This window comes from Oreochromis niloticus, linkage group LG1 (genome assembly GCF_001858045.2).
Source record: "Oreochromis niloticus isolate F11D_XX linkage group LG1, O_niloticus_UMD_NMBU, whole genome shotgun sequence".
NCBI lineage: Eukaryota > Metazoa > Chordata > Actinopteri > Cichliformes > Cichlidae > Oreochromis > Oreochromis niloticus.
The window spans coordinates 17,992,501-18,020,041 of NC_031965.2; the positions used below are offsets into that span (position 1 = coordinate 17,992,501).

General features: G+C 42.1%; 1 protein-coding gene and 1 long non-coding RNA gene across 11 annotated transcripts; both read right to left on the reverse strand.

Moving 5' to 3' along the window:
- Positions 1-1,336: 1,336 nt before the first annotated feature.
- On the reverse strand, positions 1,337-16,087 carry bdnf (brain-derived neurotrophic factor). 9 transcript variants are annotated; one of them, XM_025905872.1, is made up of 3 exons: positions 15,831-16,087; positions 14,185-14,303; positions 1,337-2,388 (listed from the first exon to the last, which is right to left on the reverse strand). In XM_025905872.1, the coding sequence occupies exon 3, from the start codon at positions 2,365-2,367 to the stop codon at positions 1,558-1,560; it is 810 nt and encodes a 269-aa protein (XP_025761657.1). In that variant the 5' UTR covers positions 2,368-2,388; positions 14,185-14,303; positions 15,831-16,087; the 3' UTR covers positions 1,337-1,557. The 9 variants fall into 9 exon arrangements, with proteins under 9 accessions (XP_025761657.1, XP_005466983.1, XP_005466985.1 ...); XM_005466926.4 differs by lacking the exon at positions 15,831-16,087 and adding an exon at positions 15,047-15,443; XM_005466928.4 differs by lacking the exon at positions 14,185-14,303.
- A 1,663-nt stretch (positions 16,088-17,750) lies between these two features.
- LOC112846393 (uncharacterized) lies at positions 17,751-26,855 on the reverse strand. Of its 2 annotated transcripts, XR_003219325.1 has the most exons (4): positions 26,731-26,855; positions 19,452-19,540; positions 18,153-18,248; positions 17,751-17,828 (listed from the first exon to the last, which is right to left on the reverse strand). It is a non-coding gene; the product is annotated as an uncharacterized LOC112846393 (long non-coding RNA). The 2 variants fall into 2 exon arrangements; XR_003219326.1 differs by lacking the exon at positions 18,153-18,248 and having other exon boundaries at positions 17,772-17,828.
- Between the last annotated feature and the right edge of the window lie 686 nt (positions 26,856-27,541).

The following is a 27,541-nucleotide window of genomic DNA, read 5'->3' on the forward strand; positions in this document are numbered from 1 at the left end:
TATCTGCCCGAGGGAGAAAGTTGATATAAAGCCTCGGCAGTCTTTTAACCCAGGTGCCAAACCAGTTATGGAGATCGGCTTCTCCTTCTGATCACAGTGACTTTAGAGCTAAAAAAATCAGTGGTGATTGTCCTATTGTGGAGGAGTTAAAGCTGGGATTACAGCGCACTAATAACAAAACGCTGGGTGTACATTTTTAATGTACACAAATGTATGGGTGGTTGAATCCATCACTGTCAAGCTCAGGCAGTCTACCCACTTGTACTAGTCTGCACTTGAACGCGTAGGCCCTTTTCTTGTGTTAATAGGGTCTCGTAATTGTGCGACATCACACGTGCAGCTGGAGCAAAAGCTCTGAACACCTGTGTATGAACACCAAAGATCCAAAGCACATAAACTTGTGTTGAAAAAATGTGCTGGTGGGGAGCAGGAAGCGGTTTAGGGGCACTTCCTCTCTCTTTCTCCGTTTTCTTTTCCTTCCTGAAGTAGCTGAATGACACCAGGAGCTGCTTTCTGTACTCTAACACTGGTTATCTGTGAGTGACCCAAAGCAAGGACTCATTTTCTTATCTTAAAACATCACTTCTTGTTGCTCAGGATTTGAATTTCTGCTCTTTCATGCTTCGGACATGTGGCGGTTTGTGCGCATGCATGTGTGCATATGTGCCTCCTCCCTCCTTGCCTGCCGACTGTCCGTATAATAAAGTTTACCCTGCCTAAAAATGCACCGTTGAAACTTTATCGACATTGATTTTGTTTTTCAGTTGCCTATAGTCATTTTTATTTCTTCAAATATTTCAGTTTAATATTGCAAACAACTTCACAACATACAAAATGAATAATATTAACCCAGAAACATGTCAATGAATAAATTTTATATATATATATATATTTATATAATTTTTTATATATATATCTTGTCCTCTGGTGGGGATAAAAAAATAAACAGCAAAGCTTTGACAACAGCACCTTGACATAGTATGTAATTCCAACATTACCTTGAGAAGTTTAGAACAGTAAACAGATAAATTACTTGAGAGGAAATTGTTTTCTGCTGAATATGTAAACGGAATGTTTTTTTTATTATTTTTTTTGGTCAGCATCATATCCTTTTTTTTCTGTAAGTGGAGAATTTATCGATTCACAATTGAAGCAGCATGCAAGCTTTTGAAGATGGAACTGTCCTCGCTCTCTCTCTCTCTCTGTCTCCCTCTTTGTCTCTCTCTCCCTCATTTCTTGCCTGTTAATTTTTTTCCTTCCTTTTCTAATTCTTGGCAACCTAAACAAATCACAATGTCTTGAGGAATGTGACATAGTAATTTAAACTGGGCGCAAATGACTGATCAGATTTTTTTTAATTGTTTACAAGGTCATGAATATGTTCAATAAATAGACTGTAGTATCACTTTTACTGTATAAACTTCATCTTTTTTTACATGCAGTCCATAAAATTTTCATTTGACGGAATAATTTACCCTGTTATGTATATATACAAATAGATATTTTCTCTTTATTCTCTTTTTTAAACTCTTCAATAAAATCTATACATTTTATACACTATCTCCCTCTTTTAATGGTCAATGTGCATACACATGAAGTGTCTATCCTTATAAACCGCCAGCCAATCTTCTTTTTGCTATCCATGGTAAGCGCTCGCACGTAGGACTGGGTTGTCCTGCATTGGGAATTATAATGCCGCTTGTCTATTCCTCTGCAGCCCTCCTTTGTGTACCCCATGGGGTTGCATTTGGTCTCATAAAAGTATTGCTTCAGTTGGCCATTGGGGACAGGGACCTTTTCCATGACGGTAACTTGCTGCCCGGACATGTCTATTGCCGTCTTTTTATCCACAGCTGTCACCCACTGGCTAATACTGTCACACACACTGAGCTCTCCACGTCGTGAGGGATCGGAGTGTCGCCGCACCCTCATGGACATATTAGCGGCATCCAGATAGTTTTTGTATTCCTCCAGGAGAAAGAGCAACGGCGGCTCCAAAGGCACTTGGTTGCTGATCATCACCCGCGAGTTGTACAGATCGACATCCTTGGCCTCCGTGGTGACTACAGAGGATGGGCCACCACCTCCCTGGCTCTTATCGGCCCCCTGTCCCAGCTGCGCCGCCTCGCCCTCCACCTCCAGCAACTCCTCTATCACTTGCTCAAATGTGTCTGTGAGCGAGGGCAGTTCCCCGCGCTGGCCTGGCCCTCCACCGCTCTGGGGAGTCCCGTGGCCTCTTTCGGCCGTTGCAGCAGCGCCCAAGTAGCCTTCCGTCCGATGGCCCCGCATGCCCGGGGCATCTCTCAGGGGCGCAGCTCTCATGCAACTGAAGTATGAAATAACCATAGTAAGGAACAGGATGGTCATCACTCTTCTAACCTGGTGGAACTGGAGGGACGGGAGAGAGACACAGAAAGAAAACAAGAAGAGAGAGGAGGGTTGGGGGAGGGCGAGAGAACGAGATGGTCAGTCAAAGAGCATCTTCAACAAAGTTAGCTTATTTTTGATCCATAATGCACCACGTAAGCCTCTCCTCCTATTTCCACCCTCCACTCTTTGTTTGCGAGCCAAAAAACTGGAGCCAGTAGCTTCGGAATAATCACAACATGTTTTTATTAAACTGATATTGGCACTGTGTCATCGGTGTTTTCAAATTGTTTGCAAACTGTAATCATTCTGTTCCTATGTGAGGTCTGGCTTAGATCTCTATTTGTTGGCAGCAATGCACAAAAGCTGTGCTGAGCATCAGAGCGGCTGCTTATTACAAAAGATAAGATTACACAAATAGATGTCGAAACATCCTAACAGCTTTTTGACTGGTCTGTTAAAAAGGCACGGTGCCGTGTATATTTATAATGGCCACACCTGCCAATCATGGCTTTCTGTTGGAATAATTGGCTGTTTTTCTTTCTTTTTTTCCTTTTTTTTGGCTGTACTGAAAGCTCACAGCTGCCCCCCTGCTTTTGGGTAAGGAAATTGAGGATTTTCATTCTTAAACTTCATCCTGTAGTTGTTGAATTCTTGTGGATGGATTTATGCCCGCCCCCCCAACCCGCGTTACGAATACGCGACCGTGACGTTACCGTACAAACAAATCACCAGTATTAACACTTCGGGAACCTCCGGTGTGGACAGCACTTCCTAACAGAGTCAGTGTGTTTGTGTCAGCGCTGGCAAACACTGATGCTGCAGTATTACTTTATTAAAAAGAAAAAAAAAACTGGTCTGTGCTGTAGGACGGGTCAGGTACTACACCTTGTAGTCATGAATGGGAACTATGGGTTTGTTGAGGGACACTGTTTGTTTTCGGCAGGTGGAAGGCGAGAGCACTGCGGGATGAATTAACAGGAAACTGAATGACAGAATGATGTGATATCCTGCCGTGCAAAGCACTGCTATCGAGGCTCTGGAGAACAACTCAAAACATATGCAAAACCAAACTGAAACACTGTACATACATATTGTAAAATTACCTGAGCATGTGTGCGTCCCTTACCTCTGAGAAGCTCTAAGATTCACAGCAAATCAATGAATCCAAAGGACATAGATTTAAAAACACCCATAATTTTTTAAAAAAAGAAAAAAAAAATCTAGATCTTGCCTTCCACAGGGGCTCATTTAAAAATAGCCTGGCCGAGGCTTTGACTGCACTCTGCATGTCCGAGCCTGACACAGGAAAACACGGCGAGAGCGAGCCCCTGCTCCAGCCTCCACTCACAGAATGGACACAAGGACCTTTACAGTATAGGGAGGAGCGAAACCCCACCTTAAAAGCATTTGTTTCATTCTTAATTGGTATCTGGGGCTGTGGCTGCAATTAACCGACACCACGGTGACTGCCATAGAGATATCTCGTCTAAAAATAGACGTGCTGGGAGTCTCACAGTCTCTATTCAGAATATCACATCCTTCTTCTTAATGAGCCACTCATTCCCTGAGCTCAGTGACGTGCTCCTCCGGAGTGTGTGAGTGTGCGTGTTAGAGGGAGGGCATGGGGAGGGGCTGGCTTGTATGTGTTTTGCAGTGAGGTGGTGATGGTGGTGCTGGTGGTGGGGTGGGTATTTTTCCTCTCACCAACTACAACGAGGACAAAGCCAAGAATAAAGAGCTAATTGTCAACTCGGATATTGTTAACAAAATTCCATTTATGGCTCATTAACCCTTCGGTGTTGCGAAGGTTGTGGTTAAAATGATATCTGCGAGGCTTCCCAGCACTGAGAATCGTGTAGGTTTTTACGGGATCGAGGCCAGTCACGAGCTTTATGTGTAGGATGCATTTAGGCTGATATTATTATCAGCATCGTGCTCAAATGGTTCCACTTCCACATGAGGGAAATGAAGGCAGAGGGCTGATTACTGTTAGGCGTCAAACTTCATGCTGGAAATGGTGCAGACGAAGAGTGCTGCATCTTCCGTAACAGACCACAGGGGTAATATTGCAGTAGCAGGGGGTGGAGAGAGTGCCAGCGTCATTTCGCAGCATAACAACCACAGATGACGTCTCTTCCAGGTCTCCATAGGGGAGAGAATGGAGAGAAGGGGTGGGGTGGAGGAGAGGGGGGGAGAGGTTGCTGGGGGTAATGCCACTCAACAGTGTGCAATTGCAGAGCCATTCCCCCGTGTATCCTCACACCGGGAACAACAGATGATTTTATTTCTATCTCGCTGATTTCCTGTTTCCATCAGTACAATCAATATGGCTTATGCTCTCAATCAACATCCTGTTAAAATGCGATAAAGCCAATGAATCATTTAATTGCTGTGGGACCGGCGGAGGATCTCTGGCTTATATCTGTGAGAGGCTAAATGTGACAACATCCAGTGTCTGAAGATTTTATGCGGATTTCACAGTTAATAAAAAAGCGTCCCGAGCGTTAACAGAATGAGCAATGAATAATAAAGCAAGGGATGGATTACATATGGAAGAATAAGACTCCCCCCCCCCCCCTCCTTTGGAGCTTCTAGTTATCAGCTTTGTGGCAACTTGTGCTTGAGAAAGGTGCAGTTTCCTCTGAGCTGACTGTTTAAAGAATGCACAGCCATCTAAACATGACATGCTGAGAACTGAGCTAATAACATGAACAGGGGAAAATAAAGCCCACAATAACTGCTGCTCAAACATGCCTTTATTCATGACAGCACGCCTGGAGCGTGAAACACCCCGAACAATAGCAGCAGGTGAGTGTGCGGACTCTGTCTTCTGTTTAGCTCCAGATGACCACCTGTTCATCTGCTTTGAGAGCACGGCTGTATGGCAGGGATATGTAACTTACCCTCGCAGTTATTCTTTGTGCCAGGTGGGGATTAAAGTGATAAATGCCTCCTCTGACAGACGCTGAAAAGTTTCCCTACAGCATGAAAGGACTAGCGTGGCTAGTGTTATTACATACTACAGTAACGTTCCCAGCCTCCACGCACATGTCTGCACACTTTATGCACATCTTTACTAACGGCAGGCGTGATATCTTATAAGCCACCGCATGGGGAAAAAAAACACATCAAGAGAGGAGATCTGAAGTGCGGTTACCACATTTGAATGGAAATGTGCGACCCCATGGCAACATTTGTTCTCTGCCTCTGTCTCTGCTCCCTCGTGGGCATCCATCTTTGTTTAATTCCTCAAGAATACAGTTTACCTGGCAACATGTTTTATCACGCTCAATAAGTATAACACACAAAGCCAAATGTTCAGTTTGAGAGCAGGAAAAGTACAGCAAATATTATCAAAATGGCTACCCTAGGACCCCTTGTGCACTACATTGCAGCACTTAAAGAAAAAAAAAAAAACAGGCATTTAGACTTAATTGTGTTGTCTGCATTAATGGCTGACACATGTGGAAGCTTGCTTCCTGAGATCTGTTTTCAATCTGATGCAGCTTCAGAGCACGTTTTACTAATACATGAGCATCACTGAGGATTATACCTGGCCGCCAGGCCAACCCCAGCCACTGCCACAGAAAGCCCAGCATTCAAATACCTGCTGAGTGATTTATGCTACCCAAAAGAGCTGTTAACTCCCTCCCACACTGCGTGCAGCAGTGGGCACTTTAGAAGATACAACAGCAACATACAGCATGGTAAAATCCTTACTGATGTGCTTAGGTTCTTGTAAGCTTAGCGAAGAAATCCTCATTTTAACCCATGAATGACCAACAGACCTGCGGCTGCACACTGACAGCGCTGCTGTGCCCAGCTTTGTACACTAGATGGCATATGAGACCGTCAAATAGTCTGAGCTCGTTTTCTTCCACCCTTTCTCCACCTTTCTCCCCTCTGTTTTTCCTTCCTCCCCATGAAATACGATAGATAGATAGATAGATAGATAGATAGATAGATAGATAGATAGATAGATAGATAGATAGATAGGACAACCATTGTCTTTTCCAGGGCATAGTCATATAAGACATCTATAAAGTTAAGTTGGATGTTGTTTAGTTACAAGCCCAATTTGCTTTTATCATCGGAAAGAATGGTTCATCAAAAAAATTCGTCATTAAACCATCTATTAATCTGAGATTACTTCTTGAACCACATATTTTCACACCACATATGGGCCAGTTTCCTCCCACTTTGTTTGAATCCATAATTATTGTGAGGTTTTTTCTTTTTTTTAACACGAGCACACACCGCCAAAAAACCCCAACAGTGTGTGTTGGCCGACCGAGCTAGGCATTTAGGTCTCGGGTTTCCTATAAAGTCTTAATGAGTTCATCAAAGTTTTTTCCCTCCAACAAAACAACAATACAAAAAAACTGTCTGGAGTGTTTCTGTCTCTTTTCTCACAGAGGAGGAGGTGGAGAAGGAGGAGGGTCCAAGCTTGGACGAACAAATGCAGACAAACAGCCGGAGGAGAGAGTTTATTGAGCAATTTATGCGCGTAAAGTTGCCTTAAAAAAACGTCCACACAGATGCACACTGGACGGCTTCCACTTTGCTAGCTATGGAGAAATGCCTACCTATATGTACCACTGGCTGCTCCAATAATGTAACCACAGACTTTTTCCCCCCTTCTTCTTCTTCTTCTTCTTCTTCTTCTCGAGATTACATCTGCTGAGCTCGTGCTCCCCACTGGAAACCCAATCAACATAATAACTCCGTTTTTTATTAATGAACGCGAGGATAAGGTTACACATATGCCCTCTCGGGCTGCTGCGCTGTCTGTTCGCAGGATAACCGGGCTTGATCGAGCTACTTTTAGACCCCCCCCCCCCCCAAACGCTACACACACACACACAAACACAAACACACACACCAGCTGTCTTTTCCACTAGCAGCATCAAACACAGCGAAAGTGCTTAAAACAAGTTATCAGAAAGAAGCAGACACATACCTTTTAGTGCCCAGTCGTAAAACAGACCATTCAACAGGACGGTAGTGTCATCTGGGATGTTTTGGACAACTCCCTGAGTAATTTACTTAAGCGGTATTTTTGACCCCCCTTCCCCCCAAAAAACACTCCTCTCTCCCGACAAGCTTCAGGATATCTCTTCAGCTTTGGAGCAAATAGATTAAATTATTAATAGTGGAAATTGCATGGCTGAGGTAATGCACTCCCATGGCTGCACGGCTCCTTTGGAGATCGCCTGAAACTGAAGTTGTCGCATGCCGAGACGCCGCCGCCGCAGCACCACCACGGAGATGAGAGACCTCTGGAGCTGAAATGAGGAGCCTCTTTGCAACTACAGTAACTTTACTACAGAATGACGCTGCAACATGTGACCTGCCGCTGGCTGACTGCCTGGTCGCATCCAAACTCCTGTTTAAAAAGCCCCGAGGCGGAACTATTAATGCGCGTTCAGTGTGCATTATGTATTATTATTGTTTATCCGCATATCCCGCAGCCTGCATCCACACCATAAGCTGAAAGGAAGCCTCCCCTCTTCCGTATTTTTTTTGTACTCAGCCTAAAAGAGGTGGCATTTTTTTTAGAAGGTTTTGCGTAACAGCGCGTCTCCACCAAGTCGTGATACACTGCGTGCCATTTACAGATGGCCTATTTGTGTAAAATTAGACATCGGGAAAATTAAAAATAATCATTTTCTGGTACGGGTCTCGAAATAGTGTGGAGACTGGGCAAGTCATATCAAAGAAAGCTAAAGTATTTGTGTGAAGGAGCCATTTGCGTGCCCCTTTCACATCATTTAATCCATCTTGTGTTAGTATCCCTGATATAACACATGAAGAACCCTCTTATTTTCTTATATAAACTAGATTTTGGTTGTAATTCTGACGCTATATACACAGAATAAACCCAAATCCAGTGTAGGATTATCATCTTATAATTTAGCTGCTGTAAAATGGCAGTGTTGGATGCTAACGGGCACAGGAGGGGGGTAAAGATGAGAACTTATTGAAAGCAGTTCTCCTCCTTGCTTTTAAAGTGAGCCATCTCTACAACAGATGGATGGCTCCCCTGCAAGGTGCTCTGCAGTGTAGTAACCAGCTTTCACAGGTTATTATTCCCAGTATGTTAACCTTAGCAAACCACATCATATTTACAGGGAAATCTTGGACCGCGAGGCTGATTTTGATATTGTTTCTCCCCTTGGTTCACTTTCTTTAATGAAGCAGAATTCAAGTGAAGATGTCAGCCGAGGCACAACCTTTCAATGGGTGATGAACGGTTGGAAATTCCACCTCTGATGAATATGAGAGCGAGCATAATGGAGAAACAGAAGCTCATTATCCTTGTGACTTGGCCTCGATCCAGTGCAAAGATTTATTGTGATGTGTTGGCTATATTGCCATCATGATTCTTCCCTGCACAAGCTTATGAGCTGGAGAGCTCATGTTTGGCATGTAGCTGTATGGGAGTGGATGCTCACACCTGCCTAATGAGTCACTCCCACCTCCAACACCCAGGGAAATGCCAAGATAGATATAGCCCTCCCCGAAGGCTCACAGGAGGTGAGGGCAAACTCTGGATGACAAAGAGTTGCATCAGCAATCACTGAGCGACATGACTCCAAAGAGGATAAAAAAAATGCACACTGCACAAGGGGGCTGTTCCAAACAAGTAATTCATAAATAAATCACTTGGCATCTCATTAGAGGAGCAAAAAACAACAACATGGTCTCTCTCATTTCTGCAAATACAGCACAACTGAAGGTGGTTTATCGAGAGAAGTCATGTGTTTAAGGCTGGATTTCTGAATGAAATCCACACAATGCCTAATATCTGCAAGGAAATAAGGGGTAGTGGGGAGTATTAGAAGCCCTTTGACTCCTCCAGTTGAGGACCAGGCTGAAGCATGACAGTGTTGACCTTCTACAAGTCAACCACGAGGTCGATCTGAAAACCACTAAACCATCATTGGATCTTGTTGAGGTTTGAGATCTCTGAAGATGAATTCTTCCATCTTTTGATGTCGTGTGGCAACTTTTCATATGCTTTAGTGATCAGAATGACAGGCGAACACATGTAATTTGAATTAGAAGTTGGGTAGTTCTCTTCTTACATCTTCCCAGCTCACGACCCTTTTTGCTGTTTGTGCTGCAGGAAGAAGAAGAAGAAGAAGAAGAAGAAACATCCACAAGACCTGACAACACGACCCACTTGTATAACCTTTCAAAGCTTCTCTCGCCAAATGCAGCACGAACGCTGACAGGTCCGCACTGCCGGAAGCTTCACTTAACAAGTAGAATTATGCCTCCTTGCATGAGAGAAGGGGACCATGTAACACGGGTGAAATGACTTTTGCGAAATGTCATTTTCACCGGGGATAAAGCGAGGCGATGGGGGTATTTTGATCAAAGGGAAATTGCATTGCTCCTCAAGGAGGCAACTGAGAAAACATTTCTTTGGATGGAGGTTGTGTGACGTCAAAGGAGACGAGGAGTGAGCTGAGTGAAAACTCTAAAGTCAGTGCAGGGCCTTTTTTGAAAAAGAAATAATCAGATGCTGGTGTGAGGAGTTAATGTCATCCCTCCTGTGATGACAATAACCTTTAATGTAATCATGAAGCAGACAGCAGGCTGGGCTTCTAAGCATCATATATGGCCTATAGACTCCTCCTTACCACACCCTCATTCAGCTGATACATTATTTCTATAGTGGCAGACTGCAAGTCACTCCATAGCCTGTGAAGCCTCTGTCTGTCTGTTTTCTTGTCTTCTGCCCCCCAACATCACCCTCCTCCATCACTAATGTTTGCTTCACTGCTAATAATAAAATATTTTCTATTTTAAAAAAGAAAGCAGAATTTAAAAAAAAAAAAATGCTATGAAAGAGAGGATGCACAAAATTAAAACCCTGCCTTTGATTTGCTATAGAGCAATATCCTGCCACCATATGGAAGCAAAAACACAATTTTCAGAATAAAGGCCTGAAATTAGATACTTTAAATCAACCTTACGGGCCAAAGCCGGCTCACTTTCCGTCTAACTGGCACTCAGGAAACAGCATTAAAAAAAAAGCTGTTTTGATGGCTTCTGGAAGTTGTCTGAAATCACTGATGTGCTGCATGTTCACATACTGCCGGGAGACACACGTGAATGGTTTGCCGGAATCGTCGAGCATTTCCTGTCACGCCGCATCATGCATCCTTGTTGTCCCGCAGTGGTCCGTCATATAAGATGTCTTTACAGTAAGAATATCCCAACTGTGTATTAATAACTCATCGTGGGCTTCATCGCTGCGAAACCACAGTCACGCCGCTGAATGACGAATAACTGGTAATTAAATGTTCGGAATAAAGGTTCAAGGCTTCGCCTCCTGCCAGAACTTGTTTAAACAAGCCTCTTAATTGGATGAAGGTGCCAGTGATGAAGATGATGATGATGTGGTGACTAAAGCATGAGCAGCAGCGGGGACAGCGACGGTGGCGGCGGGCGATGTAGCCTACATTTTCATAATGATTAAGATGATTAATTTTCAATCTAAATATATCGTGACGTCCGCCTCTCTGCGGAGCCCAGATTTCCGCCATCTATACCCCCCGCCCCCAATAAAAGAAAAATAATAATCAATAGCCTATTTATAATTTATATCAGACATCAAGCGATTGCATTTCATGAATGAAAGCGGGGGGTGGGGGTGGAAAAAATCCGAAATCCGAGTTTTACTGGGGGACAAACGTCGCCCATGTCTATATAAGGAAAATGGCATTTAAATCCGGATTTTTTCCACAAAGTGCAGAATTAATCGCGTCGGGGTAAAAAAAAAAAAAAAGAAAAAAGAAAAAGAAAAAACTCGACACACAAAGACCAACAATTACATGATGGAGAAAAAAATAGTAGCTGCACGAGACAATCTAGCATGTTAATAATGCTATCTTTATTTCCACCCAGGGCGTTTCTCTTTCTTTTCTTTTTTTCGTTTAATTTAAAAAAGGCCCATCCGAAAGAATTTCATCGGATTTTTTTTTTTTGCAAAGAAACCTACCATCAGGTTTGTTTTTGACGCCCACCCCAACTCTGCAGAGCTGAGAGTGCAGAGAGAGAGAGGGGAGATTCTCGGTAAAGATAACACACGCGGAGACGCACGCACACAGGCGCGAGCGCACGCAGGCGCACGCCCGCACACAAACACGCGCAGCCCCATTTATGGACTGATCCGCTGACGTACATTGCAGAAAAGTGCTATAAAAAAACCTTCATACATACAAAGTGTGTCGTGCCACCCCACAGACCCCTCCTAACCCGCCTCCGCTCATCCCTCCTCCTCCACCCAACACGCCCACGCCCACACCATCTAATCCCACGTCTCGGTGGAAAAAAAACCATAAATAAATTAGAAAATAAAAATAAAAATAAAAATAAAGCCACGGCCAGAAAATAGAAACAGAAGAAAATGCTTACGTTTATAAACAGTGCAATCGGAGGGGAAAAAAGATGGTGCGGTAGAAAAGAAAAGAAAAAAGGTGAGACAATGATAGCATCTGTGAATTAAAAAAAATAAGGCCAAAGATTTCTTTAAACTGTCACAATTCCCCCGATCTGTCATACAATGAACCCTTCCTTTCGTTTCGTTCGGCAAATTAATGATTGGTCGTAATTTGTGCAATCAGCGGGTTTTGTGGCACTGATGCCTGGAATGTGGCTATTAAAGTCGCGTCGCTGCCTTTATTAAAGGAGCATTTTTATGAATGTCGGGTTAGCCTAATAAGTAATGTGATCTATTTGGGTTTCAGCGTCTCATAAAATGAGGAGTAATAGGTCATAATATGCGGAAACCGATCTGGGCGCATTACATTGCTGGGTTAAAATTACGGAAAACGCCAGCAGAAGAAGAAGAAAAAAGGAGGAGGGGGGGAGTCCCATAATTCAAATGTAATTAGGGATTTACTGGATACTTTCATATTGGAAGTATTTATTTGAAATCGCAGCCCCCTGCACGAGGAGTCTTGATTAAAACAGGACTGCCAGTGGGCGTTGGGGCTTTTCTCTTCCCATGCTGTTGTTTTGCCATGCAATTGCTTCGACTTGGATCAGAAATCTTAAATCTTTGACCAAAGGGGGGGAGGAGAGGGAGTGAGTGAGATAGCCTGGGAGGGGGGGGGTAGACAATATCCACTGCTTCTGCATCGGTGTGAGACGAATTTTTTAAGGCTACAAGTCCTTCAGGAGGGCACAGAAATAAAATCTCAGGGCAGTTTTGGGTGATGATCATCTATATCGAACAGACGAGATGAGTGATTCTGCTTGCTTTAATTTTAAATTGCACAAAAAGAAGAAGAAGAAGAAAAGAAAGCAAGCAAGAAAGAAAGAAAGAAAAAGAAAGAAAGAAGCAATGCTTCCCGAACAATTTCCTCTCAAGCCATCTTATCTCTCACCATAACGTTCAGCCATAACATCTGTCAGAGGATGGACTTTGACCACGCCCATCTTTATTGTAATTTCACACAAGAATAAAGCGAACAATTTGTACACAGTAAATGAGCCTCGCTTTGGCAGCAAATCACACGAGGAATAAAAGGGGCGAGGAATTATTTATTCTACCCCCACCGCCCTCCGCTTTTTTTCTTAAAATAAGGCTTTATTTATTTTTTATCATCACTAATATTTTTATTCATTCGTAGCCTGCAGTCTGACAGGTCGACACAGAGCCGTGTACGGACAAAGAGGAGGAGGAGGGGAGGAGGAGGGGGGTAGGGTAGCAGGTGAAGTGAAAAGCACCTTATGAATGAAACCGTGGAGCGGTCGTAGTAAAAACACAAGTGATTTGATGGCGATGACGGGAGGGGGGCTATGGAGGGAAAGGGGGGGTGCTGGCGGGGGGGCTAAAGAGTAGGGCTATTTTTGGTCGATAACAAAATCCGGAGGGTTTGACATCAAGACAAAACATGAATGCAGCAGACCAAACAACAAAAATAAGCACAGATAGACAGATAGGTAGATATTTTATGATGTGCACGAGCATCAGTACTCCAGTTCGTGCTGAAAGTATCACTGCAGCGTCTTAAGTCCCATATTGGGAGCATGATTAGGCACAACGCAACGATTACGCAAATTGTGTTGCAGCAGGCAGTGTTCGGAAACTCCAAAAAACGCTTCACAAAGCTCCCCGCATGAATGTGCACGCACCTATAATTTATTTAAAAAAGAAAAAAAGCTTAAAAAATAACAATAAGTTCAGGATTGTTTTTTTTTTTTAAGAAAGAAAGATAAGCTCCGCGGGGTCTTGGTCACCTGGATCGTGCTTCATTTCGGAGTTATTTCGGTCATTCATGTCCACAATGAACACACTGCAAAAGACGAAGGGCTGCATGCTGTAGTTTTAAGTTCATTTCGGAAAAAGCCAGCCGAAGCCTCGTGAAAAAAAGCCGACAGGAAGAAAGGATTGACACAAAAAAACAATGGATTGTGCTCTTACCTTTATAAGGGCTGACAACCACTATGTGCGTGGTTAGATCTCCGCGACCAAGACTTGCATGTCCCAAAGTTTAACGCAGTGTGGGGGGGCTTATAGGTACCGAGAATGTGATGTGCAAAAGACCAGACGCCCTAACATTTCAACTTTCACAGTGCTCTACAAAAAAAAAGAAAAAAAAGAGAAAAAAAACACCCAAAAAAAGACATCTGAAGCACGAGCTCTTTTAATGGCAAGCGCTTTTCTTTCCCCCCCCTTTTTAAAATGTTTTCTCTCTCTCTCTCTCTCTCTCTCTTGCTCTCTCCCTCTCTTTCTTTTTAGAATCCGGTTTATTTTCCGTTTACAGACCACAGGCTCCTTCAGAATAAGCTTACCAAAAGTTGAAAAAACAATCCCAGGTTTGGCAAAGGGGGGCTGGGAAAAGAGAGAAAGAGAGTTGGCGTCCACTCGGCGTTTTAGTCCATGCACGACTCCGGTGCCTCTGTCCAACGTGCTGAAAGCATAACACAGCCAGGGTAACTATGAGGGGCCAAGAAAATAGCTATATACTTTTTTTTGAGTGGCCACTTTAAACAGCTCTTTTTTTCACCCCCCTACTCCGCTTGCTTCCTCGCGTCTTGTCACGTGTATTTTCCCACCCCTTGCCAAACCAGTCCTCTTAATATTTGATCACATTTTGGTCGGACATTTCCTCCCAGATAAACAGCACCTATACACCACAAACGCCGGCTCAGTTCGCTCGCCACAGAAAGGCTACACTCTCACGCCAAATTGCAACCGGCAGCGCTGATACTGTGCCCCATTGTTCCCAATGTCATGCTTATGACAAGTGTGACAGCCAAGTGGCACATGTTGCTTATGTTATTTAAACAAGCATGGGCACCGCTCTCAAAAGGCAACATAAATGCATGCATAAAATATAAACCCTTCTCTGCCAGCACTCAGCCCTCCAAGACAGCCTGTGCAGCCCACATCACATCCACACACAGCGCGCAGACACAATGTAATATTTCCTTACCCCTCTCACTGTACCGGCATATCCTGAGCAGAGAAATGCCACACAATCCTTTCTCACACAGGCTTTGTCAACATCAGCCTCATCAGACATGGGTCTCGATACTGAGTTTCTCAAGTAGAGTCCAACCCTTCCAGCAATGCGTTGCCAGACTAAACAGCAAGCACGACTATTTGCTGGTAATCATTCCTTATATGCTGTGTGTTTCCATTGCTACTTACCATTTTCCCCTACGCTGTCCTGGAGATAGAAGTGTCTTAATATCCACTCACTCCAACAGATGCTGGTAGGTAATGTGTCTTGTTTGAAGTCATCATATGAGAACTTCTGCTGTGCTCAGTAGATCGCCCACCACTTCGCTGACTTATGAATCTAATAACCCTTTGAAATATCGGCGTGCTTAAACTCTGTTAGGCAACACCTTGGTGGCTCTACAGTAAAGACAAATATCAACAAGGCTGGCTTGTCAGAAAAGCTTGTACAGATATACGTAACACCCTCGCCAGGACAACGCCATTAGGGGGTCTTACGTGATTGAAATAAGCGACGGCAATACAAGTTTATGGGGGGCACTCGCTCCTGACTGATCGCCTCGTTCACCGCCTCAAATCTTTAAATCCGCATCGAGGAACAACGAAAGAGGCATAAAACTTCTGAGACGTATCTCGATTCACGTGTTTGTGTAATAGACTGTTAACTCCCTCTTTGGCGAAGGGCCATGGGCCTATTACGCATACGCACAACTGGTCATTTAGATTGTTCTTACGGGCGATGCGCTGCGGGGTTTTTTTCTTTCTTTCTTTTTTTTCCCTCACAAAACAAATAGACATTTACAGCGCCCCGGTGTCTGCCTGTCAAGTTCTAGAGGAACTTGTTGCTGCTCAAAAAGAAACCCCCCTCCGCCTTTTCTTCCTCCCTTTCCTTCTTTTTCCCCCTTTTCTGCTGGACCACACTCCGTCTCTCTCATATATATATATATATTTACACATATATATTTATACTTACTCTGTCAAACTCTGCTGAAGTGCTGCGTTTCCCCCCCCTTCAGGACAGAAATAAATGTTAAAAAAGTTAATCCACGTCCTCCGGTAGCGTTATTACACCGAGAGAAGCGACCACAGTGCGTGAAGTCACGGATGATACTTTTCGATCAGGAATATCTGGAAGTTCAAAGGCGAAATCTGTTTTCAGTAAAATTCCATCAGTTGCACTGCCAACACTCAGCCATCTGATTGTTATGCAGTGACGAAGCGCCGTGCTTGCAAGTGAAGCCCCAAATGTACTAAGTAACATGAGTAATAGGTGATATTTGCCTGACTCTTTGCCAACATCCCAAACTTTCTGAGTGCGTGTGTAAGAAAAGTGTCATTCTGTGGTATGATCTTTTTTTTTTTTCGTCTTTTTTTTTTGGTCATAGCTTATGGAAATAACGCTGCATGGGTGGCGCGTTATTGGAACCTGTAGGCGTGCTTCTGCAAAAAAGAAAAAAGAAAAGAAAAAAAAGAGACAATAGCACCAATCTGACAAATCCTTGGACTTTTGTCTCGAAACAAACAACAAAAACATTAAATTTACCCCCCAAAAAGCTGCTCATCAAAGTGTTTCAGGTACCTGGATGCCATCCCACCCACACCTGCTGCCCTGATACTGCTGTTTGCCTTCACGTTGGGGGGTACATGTGCCAATATACGCACTGATTTGAATATTGAACCTGAAGTCACATTTCTCTGTTGTCAGTGGCACTTGTCAATATTGTACCAAAACTTCTGACACATTCAAAAAGTCTTTTCTTGGCGAGCGCAGCTGATTCTAATCTGGTCTGACTACGCATGTAGCTACTGTGTCAGCCTGCTTGTAGAGGCAGTGGCCAAAAACAAACAAACAAACAAACAAACAAAACAAAAAAGAGAATTTTTTTTTTTGCAGTTTGTGTCAATACATTTCTGCCTCAAAGACACAAGATGGCATAATCAGATAAAAATAAAAAACATATATACGTGTGTTTAATCATAATTATTACTGGGCTAGAAAGATGTGGCTCTCCGTGTACCAAACAGGCAAACAGTGCTGAACTTAAGAGCCACACATAGCTTATTATCCTTGAACTCGGTCCTCGCAGGCTTTTCACACAGGGGGCTACTCATTACAGGCGACTAATAAAAGGCAGTGACATGAAGAGAGAGGTAACACATATCAGCCCGGGTGAGGACAGCACGAACAATTCCCCCTCTTTTTTTTTTTCACCTTACATGATTAAATGATTAGGATGTATGTGTCTCTATCACCTCGCAGGCTTCTACCATCATTCTACTCTCAGGCCTTTTTGCTTCCTGACGTGGTAACTTGACTTGCTCCTACTTGTGATGTTGTTAACACTTCTTCTGCTCCCACAGCTTTTCGCAGACTCTGTTACTGACTCATGCTCGTCCCTTTTCCACTATCCGTGCCCTCCCCCGCACTCTTCAGCACAATATCTTATCCGAGTCCGAGGTCATAGATCAATCACTTCATCCCCTGGGCTGCATATGACTGCATGGCATTTTGCTCTATGGTCTGCCAAGATACTTCACCTCTTTTGAGCTTACTCTTGGAACTTATAAGAGTTTGAGTGAAATATATTTTGGCAGAGGGAGTGTTATTAAAATGTGTGGCCAACGGGCTGCACCTTGGGATAAACATGGGGGACGAATGCGACTGTTCCGGCCTTTTTGAAGTCTGTTAGGAGGTACAGGTGTTGGTGTTAATCGGATACAGGCAGGTAGGATGTCACAATAATAGCAGAAGTATTCGCGGTATCTCTTTTGTGATTGGCTCATTTCCACTTGTTGTTGTCGTTATTGCTCCATAATTTTGTAAACCTGTCTTTTTACCTCCCGAGCTGCACGCAGCCTTTAAGATGTAACTGTATGTGAGATTTCTTCCAACCTTTTTCCCAAGGAGCTTCCAACAATCTGCTCGTGAATGCCTGAAAATGACTCTCAGCTCCACCTCCTCAAATGACAACTGTAGAAAAATTCATCACCAAAAAGAAAGAAAGGGGGAAAAAAAAGTATTGTTAAAGCCATTTTAACATTGCAGTCATCATACCCCCCTGTTGACATCTGTTAATCACAATTGGGGCCCATTGTGGTCTCTGAATCATTACTAAAACGCAGGGTGCCAGCCTAAAAATTTTGAGTCTATAAGCACTTTCCTCCTCCCCCTTGCCGTAATGACAACTATTAAGCGAGGATGGATCCAGTCAGGGCTGTGTGTATCATTACTCTGTCTTAATCTTTGTCCCATAAATATTGATAACAAGAGCCCCACGTCATGCGTTACTAGTACCTGCTGTTAAAAATAGACGGCCCGCTGATGGCAGGTTATCTCTTACTGTCAGATCCCAGTGTATCGCTACCTCTTGTATCTACAGGAAGTTGAGCTCTGGGACAAACAAAGAGCAGACAGAAAACAACAAATAGTCTGATTACACATGAGTACATCAAACCGCCGGATCTCCTGTCTCCTCTGTTTACCGAAAACAAAATGCAACTTGTGGAAAATAAAGTGCCAAGTATTAAAAATGAAAACTACGGATTTGTTTTACAGGAACGCAGAATCTCATAACGAAGCAGTCAAAATAGCTTAATACAGTCACCCTGTTGACAATGTGCTTCATGCTGTACATCTGTCATTCTGTAGTGCAGCTTCATAATATTTCTGTAGCGCGTGGAATTAATTATCAGGCTCGGTCGATGACTCAGAGCTCAGGTCTTCAGAAAGTAATGGAGCCCGTAAATAATCGCCCCTACTGCCACCATACTTCACACTGATAGCGAGCGTTGCGTTTGTGCTAATTTCGCTGGTCTATGTATAGTGTGATGGACAGTGTCAGAATGAATGATATCTGGGTTGCCCCAGTGGCTAAGCAGGGGCCGAAATTGAACCGAATGAGCTGCTGTGACATTGAGGGGGTTTCTATCTACCTTTGCTGCCTACACTGTCATCCATCTTCTTGTGACCAGTTAAACACCAGGTGACTGTGTAAACTCTGCCTTTAGGGCTTCGGGGAGGAGGAGGCGGAGGGGGAATCTGGAGCACCGAGTGTGACATAGAAGTACACTGATGTCTTAACTCTGACTAACTTCCGTCTGCTCAACAGCCTGGAGTGGAGGGTGCTGCCTGTCTACTGTTATCTTTATCCCTGCCCTGGGTGAGACGTGTAATCCGGGCCTGCCACTGGACTGAGAGGCTGCTGAACTACAGTGAGCACAATGAAAATGACTAAAATAATCTAGAAGGTGTAACCTCAGTCTCCTTTCTTGGTCAACAAGAAAAGTGAACACAGAAATATGGATCTGAAGTTGTCTCAGATCAAATATTGCCCCAGGACTGTGACTTATTCATGGCTCAAACGAGGGCTCGTTGCACTGAGATGAGATTGTGTGTGTGTGTGTTTGCGTAAGCCCTGAATGTGTATGGAGTGGTGCGAATTTGAATAGATATATTTGCATCTTGTTGCTTAGCCAAAGGCATTATTGGCTCCCAGTGGTCGTGACCTGAAATTTTGCATGCAAGGCAACCCTGCAAATGGTAGCCCCTTTATGATCAGCCAGATACTGCACAGTGGAAGTATGAGCCACTGACCTTCAATGCAGCGCATACATGTAACACTTGTCGACACAGATGTTCACATTTCATGACTGCCTTGGCTCCTTCGGTTTCTCTTCTGAACTCTATGAGAAAAAGGAGAGACGGTAAAATAAGTGTGGCTGCATTAAAAGTATTGTGAATGTTCAGGCTGATTTGGCAGGTTGGATCATTAATATTTAACCCTGATTGCCAATATGTAGTCAGACATGCTGGAATGTAACGGAAAAAGGAAGGAAAAGACGGTAGTGACCAAAAAAACAGAATAAAATAAAAATATCAAGTGTGTGGTTATTTTTATAGGTTACAGATGTACAGAAGTCATTCCACAGTAATACTGCACGCATACTCAGGAAGTAGGAGGTAGATTGTCTTCTCAGATATTCACTTTGTGTGATTCAGCCGGACACCGGCGAGGTGGACTGAAGCGGCACAGGCTGTTGACCTTGTAATGGATTTCTGAGTCCGACTTTGAGTTCACAGGCATCCTCTTCTACTTGCAAGAAAAGAAAACCTTTTTTTTCATTGTTTAGGGTTTCCAGTATAACCACCAGTTCCTTACAGTACAGTCAAGCGTAAGCCAACATAAGCAATACTGCCAGTCTAAACTCACATCAGCATTATTTGTTCTGTAAAACAATCTGTTTTTATGTAAAAGCCCTCTTCTGACCTCCGTACTAAAATGCCTATGCGATGAATATAATCTTTATCTGCTTAAGCACTTGTGGGCGCCCCCAGGAATGGAAGGGTCAAGAGTTTTTAGCTCTTTTACTGGTCGTCTGCTATAAAAGACAGCAGCAGCCTGCAGAGGAGGTGGAGGCTCGTGACTTGGACGGCTGGCAGTTCAAATCCCCGGACTGACTGACAAAAGCTGTGTAGGAAAGCAACGCTGCACTCTGCTTCAAAAGTGACTCGTCAAAGGGCGGCTGCGTGGAGTTACTTAAGTCCCAGCTGTTCGGTAACAACAGTGTAAAAGCCGCGGCTGCAGATGTGAGTGCGTGAGCTTTCTCTTCACCTTGTCTGGACTCATTTCCAGATTTGAATCAAGCTCAAATTAAGGCCAACGGCTCGCTGATTAAGCATCAAGCAACATGTGCAGCAGCTACTTAAACAGGTTGTTATTCTAAAGGTAGAGCTTCAGAACATTTGAGATTTATAGCTCACACTTGAGCACAACACCTTTTGCCCCACAAAGCCCAGACACTACCTGATCTGGAGCTTTCCGTGATATCTCTTCATCAGCGGATCTGTTTACTTGTCATGCAATTAAAGATCTTGCATGACTTGCCAGAATAGGCTTATACTGAATATATGGGCTGTTTACTTGTCTACTGAACTCTATGTTTATGAAGAATACTGAATATCTAGAGATTTTATTTGTTTTTAATGTGCGATCTCTGCAATAAGCACAACATCATATTATATTTGTAAAGTTTAAAATGGTGACAAAGCGGACAAAATAGCACCAACCTGCTCCAGTTTGTTTTGCTAAGCTAAACTGACACCCTGACCTGACAGGACAGCAACTAAGCATATATGCCCAAAGTCCCCCTCCCCACCATCCATCCCCCAAAGCCAGACAAGATACCCCATTACAGTTGACAGACAGACAGTAGGCACAAAGTTTAAAATAATGGTCTTAAAGGGAATAAAAGCCTTGCAGTGACTGGTGAGGGAATTGTTAAGGATAATACAAAGGAGTGGGATTTCTTGTGCATTTGTCTGAGAGGGATATCCCAGCCAAAGTTTCTCTATACATCAAAGGGCCGACACAAATAAAAGCACACTTGTCAGGGGCGAACAAACTGCCTCCTTTGTGTCTTCTACCAACCAAATTCAGGCGCACAAAGCCTTTGGATGTACAACACCGCAAAGAAGACATACTATTCAGATGACATGCTTTGCTCTCTGGTGGTTTGCTGTGTGCTTTTGTGTGCCCTTGACCAGGACAGATATATAATATCACTGGATCAAAATCCTTTCAGTCCCTTTTACTCTCGTTACACTCCCTCCCCCATACACTCCACTATTCTTTCTTTTCTTAAACAAAGTAAACTTGATGCAGCCAGATAACACTTGCAGCCCTCAGGCCTCATGTCCAAAAATGAGTCTCAGGTTCATTTACAAACTATGGTCAGACTGCGTGGACACATTTCACTGTTGACAGAAAATCTTTGTTTGATTTCTTCTAACATCTGCCAGATATTAAATTCCTGCAGAATAAATTCTTATTGCTCACAAAACTTTTCCATGCTATTAACAAATAAGAAGAAGGAAGTGAGATGAGTGCATGTGTATCATTTATACCTTTTGTGTTCACTGTCTTGCTTTCATTAGTCTTTCATGAACTAAATGTTATTTTTCCCTTACAGTGCTTCAATTAAATGGGATTAAAACCCACGTCTTACACCACCCTGTATCATCCAGGTAATCCATAATTAACTGGACAGAAGAAGCTGCACTGTTAACCTAAAGTTATGTTTATAAAACCTTTGTATGTAACCTTTGTATTTCAAAATACTGATCAAATGAGTGTTGCCTCTTCATGCCTTGATGATAGTTTAAAAAGAACACAAACAAACAAACAAACAAACAAACAAACAAACAAACAAACAAACAAAAACAGTAAAGGGAAAAATCACTTTTTGGTAGAAATGTTACTGATGTGTCTTGATTGAACCTAAAAGACGTTGCTTTAATTTAAGATCTAACAAGAAAGAAAGAAAGAAATTTACAGTACTGTGCAAAAGTCTTGAGTCACCCCTTATTTCTTTATACTTGCTTACAAGGAGACAGACTAATTAATTTTCCAAGTGCTCTTGCACTAGTCCTTCAGGCTTTCTCAAGGTCTTCTTTGGACTGGTTGCTTTTTCACTCATTTTCAGTCCAGTTCTTGTACCTGGCCATTTTCAGAGGAATTTTTTTTGTGTGTGTTTTGTTTGTTGGTTTGTTAACACTGACCTATAAATCATTCAACCATAAAAAGACACCTAACTCAAGGGATGAACCAGCATTGTGCCTACACATAACAGACTTAGCAAAGAACCAATTTTAAATGATATCTTTAGGCACTTTGTTACATTCAGTCTATCACAAAACACACATTTTATTCAATTTTCTTCAGCTGAATCCATAAAAAAATGCAAAAGATAGTACAGTTTGACAGTCACAATATAGTATTTTTGCACACCAAGATGATTCCCAAAGAGCCATTTGTCATTAGAAAACTGGACAAGTGGAGGTTAAAAGAAGAAGTGGCAACCCTAAAAATCTACAGCTGATGAACAGTATCTGAAAAAAAATCTATCTAGGGCATGAGAGATCCATCAGGCCCTTCAGTTGATCCTGATGCTCTTTACTGAAGCCTCATCAGAAATGGTCTCAGTGGAAGGATGGCTGTCAAGAAGTCATTCTTGAGGAAGGGAAACAGGGAGAAAAGGCCGAGGTTTGCCAAACTACACAAGATCTGGAATTTTTCAGCATGACAGTGATCCCAAACACACTGCCAATGCAGTAAAAGCTAGATAGATTAGAAGAGCACTCAATGGTGCACTACCAGTCATGGATTGGCCTCCTCAGTGCACAGATCACAACATTATTTAGACTGTGTGGGATCATCTTGATATACAGAACAAAATGCAGCCAACATCTAAAGAAGAGATTTGAATATTTGAGAGAGAGAGTTCAGAATAAGAATAAATGTGGTCATACCAAATATTGACTTTAAAGCTTGTTAGAATTACACGTATCATACAGTGTTCTCATGCACATTTGCACATTTTCACTCCAACTATTTCCAATTTTCCTAGGAAAACATAAAGAAATGAGGAGTGACTTGAGATCTTTGCACAGTACTTTATTTACTAAAAAAAATGTGATTTTTAAATCTTTAATTGAATCTAATAGTACATTTGCTTTAATTATTGAGCGTTCCCAGCAAAGCCTTTGCAGTTTTCTTTTCATTGTACATGCAATAAAAAGAACTAATTCCTGATTCCTTTCATTACAAAGAAAGGAAAATCATTTTAGAGGAACACTGATTAATGATTTTACAAAGATAAGATGTGTGTGTGTGTGTGTGTGTGTGTGTGTGTATGGTTGGAAAAAATGCACTGAAATTTAAAGATGTTATGTACTATTTCTAGTTGACCTTTACTCATGTATATATATTTGAGAAAAACACAAAAGTACAGCTGAGCTCACTCGGAGAAATAATGGCAAGGACCAGTGTTTAACTCTGCCTTAAGAGATTTCACTTCAGTGTGTTGAATAAAAAGAATTCTGAGTGAATGCAATGACTCATCATCAGGGTCATTTGCCTTTCACTGCAAATGAGTGTGGGTGTCTGCCTAACTTGCAGTCATAAGCTGGATATTGTTTTCTAATCAGCAAAGAGAGAGAAAGAAAGGGTAAGAAAGAGAGACCTAGTGCTTTTGTGTACAGTATGCATGAAAGAGTGCAGAAGCATGAGTGTGTGTGTGGCTTTGTGCAATATGTGTGTCAGAGAGACAAAGACTGAGGGCCACATTTAGAGTCTTTGAGATACATTGTGCGCCCGGAGACACGCGTGTTATTTATCAAACAGGCGCTTTGGCCTGGAAGTGCAGCTTCCTGTCAACTGACAGAGAAGCCCTGTGTGTGTCAGCAGTGAAGTACGCCTCTCAGACCTAACATGCATTTGAGGGAGGAACGTGCAGAAAGTGGGAGGAGACATGGCGGGGTGGTTTTAAGTAAGAATTTTTCATCTCTACAAAGCAGATGCAATTTTTTTTTTTTTTTAAATTAAAGGCGAAGGTAGACAGGAGAAAATTTAATTAACCTCTGTCTGCAGAAATCCAGCCCACATACAGCTAGAATTATATCCATGGTAACACTTCATTTGAAAGGGTGTGGATAAGGCTGGCATTACACTTTCATGGAAACATGATCATGAATTTAACTTTATGATTGCTGCTAGTGCCATTTAATTCAGAAATGTCACCTTAATTGGTCAAATGCTAAGTCCAACGATAACATTTTTCTAAAACTTTGGGTCAGTTGGAGAACAGTTTTTGACAGTGAAGAAGCCTATAAAGCATGAGTGACACTTCACCCATTGTGCTATTAAATCTAGGGTCGGCTATACTAAATAGTCCTGATCACCTCAGTACAATTAACTATTACTCTGGGAAGCTTCAGGTTTTGGCATTCATGTCCACATGTAACAACTACAAAAACAATCCAGACAGAGCTTGAGAAACACCACAAACACCCCAAAGCAACACAGCCTTCAAATATCTGGAAAATAGCTAACTAAAGAAAGCGGACAACAACATTTCCATATACATAAATACCACATCACACCACCATTAAGGTGAACAGGGTAAAGCTGATCCACTTGGAGCAACCATAGCAATATGAAGGTATGCAAAGGCTGTAAATGATGGTACACAATAACTCCTGTCATAAATTTCATGCTTAAGTCCCATTTATACACAACCTGTGCATACACAACCGTCCCAACAGCATCTCTATTTAAAAGTGGAGCTTTATATGATTTTAAAATGGTGATATTCTTTAGTATTTTGTAGTATATTTTCATTTAGAAGAGGAGGGTAGTTTCAGATGAGCAGTTCATTTTGTTCATCCACTGCCATAACGGCCATTAGAAAGGTTTAATGCAGGATGTGAGGACTAAGGTTTTTGTGATCTGCAGGCAACTGTAAAGAAAAATTTGATTGTTAAATTTTACTTTTCTTCACAATAAACTCATGCTTCCAAATAAATAAAAATATAAACAGCATGGTCTTCAAAGCTTTCACTGATTTCCAGAATGCTGATCTGTCATTGCTGTCATTTATGCTTGGTTAAGTTTACACAATAAAACCGTTTGGTTAGGTTTAGGAAGAGGTCATGATATTGGTTAAATTTCACAGTTTTTTCATTGTTAACCACAACAGTCTTCCATCTACCCAAATGGGGTTAAAATGTGATGCCATGGGTCTTGCCAAAGCATTATCAAGGGTTAGTAGTGAGAACAAGTTAGTAAGAGCAACTCAGTAAGTGCACATTTGCTTGGATTAATGTAGTTTGCTTAATAGGCTCAATAGGTTTTGGGTTACATGTGTATTGTGTGGCAATATTCTGGATCAGCTCCCAGACTTTGTGTTAAATTAATGCTATGTAAACAAACAAAGGGGGGAAAAAAATGAAAATTTTAGAGCCTCTGACAACACAAAATCTCAACAATGCAACACCAACACCACATCACACTGTAATATTAAAAATATTAGCTAGCATTGGTATAAATGACTACACATCATTCTACTCTCTGAACCTTAAGATATGGCTCCACATAGCCAAAATGGCAACTAAAAAACAATTTCATAGCAGCCATTTTGACATAAAATAGTAGGCAAATATATTGGTTAGTAGTATTAATGAAGATTTTTGTTCTACTTAAGCACAGAGCCTTCTTTAATGTGGTTAACAACATCTTCCACACACAAATTCTTACTTTTATGACTGCGTGTAACCACATTTCTCATTGCAAATGCACCGATTCAATCAAATTACTGTAAGTCAAAATACTGTAAAGCTTGATTTAGACTTCTGCAGGAAAGCTACGTCCTAACTTGCATAGTAACCAGAAACTCCTTTTATCCGTACACTTCAACCTTCCATGCCATTAAAGTCGTTGCGTCCGTGTTGACCTGACGTGTAGTTACATTTCTCGGGAGGTGCGCATCAGGTTATGTAGAAGGTTGCGGGTCAACGTTAAAATGGGGTTCAGTTTATAGCATAAGCTATGCGCGGAAGTACATGACACAGGCATAAACAGTATGTAGCTTAAAAGAGGAACATAGTCACCATGATGTCATCCATTGGGTTTCGGACTCAGCATTACCATTTTACCAAATTTTCAGGTAACTATCTTAAAATTACATTTAATTTAATTTTCTAACTTGAAAAAACTTTTGACATATTGATCTGTCTGGCAATTTGCATTGCATTTTTTTTTCAATTCAGGAGCAGAAACAAGCTCTCAAGAGGCTAAAGTGTTATGGTACCAATTAACGCTAGCTAGCTGGTTAGCAAGCTGCATTCATTGGCTATACAATTACAACACACTGACACTCATCTATGAATTAGAGCTGAGGTCACAGGCAAAAAAGGTGCTACAATTTCACTCAACAAAACTTTAGCACTTTTTTCACAAGCTGTGCCACACAGCAAGCAAAAATGTTTGTCAGACATCAGTGCGAAAAATGCAACAAAAGGCACTAACAACACAAACCTGCTGGAGAGGTCCACTTTGAGAGTGAGTGCAGCCTGGACAGGTGTACACCAACAAACAGGTGTCTGAATTAATTTAGCATTTAACACTATAACATAGCGGTCTATGGGGACTGACAAAGATTGATCAAGAAGTTACCTTCAGACCTCAAAAATGAAACCAAAAGTCCCCAAAACTGCTGTTCCTCTACCTCCCACTAGGCTGGTTCTAAGAGGACTACCATGTTCAAATGCCCAACTTAATGGGATTAAAAAGCACATTTTAAAGCCTGGCACACAATAAAAAAAAAAATCAATCAATAAAAGAATTTTATGTCTGTGGATGGCAGCCCCTAACTCATAAAAACTCAGAGTGGAGTAAATTATTTTATACCTCATGTAAGTGAATGTGCTTTTGGTTCACTATAAAGATTTGCCGAACTTATATTATCGCTTTCTATGTGGTACAGACATCCAAGAAATCTGTGCTTCATTTGTGGTGAGTCAAAGTTCCTCTATTTTACAAACCTGTTACCTTAGCACCAATTAGCAGGTGGATCACATCTGTGCAGTTTATGCATAGAGCTGCCAACCAAGCCAGCTAGTTAGCTGAACACTTAGCAATCCACCTTCTCATCCAAACATGGTAACTTACGGCTTTAAAAAAAACACAAAACACGAAGGCAGCCAAAAAGCTTACACTGAAGCTTCAAAACCAATATTGATCTTTTTCTTGCATCAAGATAACCTCAGGAAGATTGGAATCATCAGCAGAAGGTCTTAAAACATATATTTATAGATTTGTTATTAGCTGTTTACATAACAACTTTAAA

Bases quoted from the DNA above. Each gene is read 5' to 3' on its own strand.
- bdnf (XM_005466922.3), bottom strand. From the start codon at position 14,918: ATGTCTGATGAGGCTGATGTTGACAAAGCCTGTGTGAGAAAGGATTGT. The intron at 2,389-14,828 runs GTAAGGAAATAT...CCGTCCCTCCAG, and splicing joins ATGCCGGTACAGTGAGAGGG to TTCCACCAGGTTAGAAGAGT.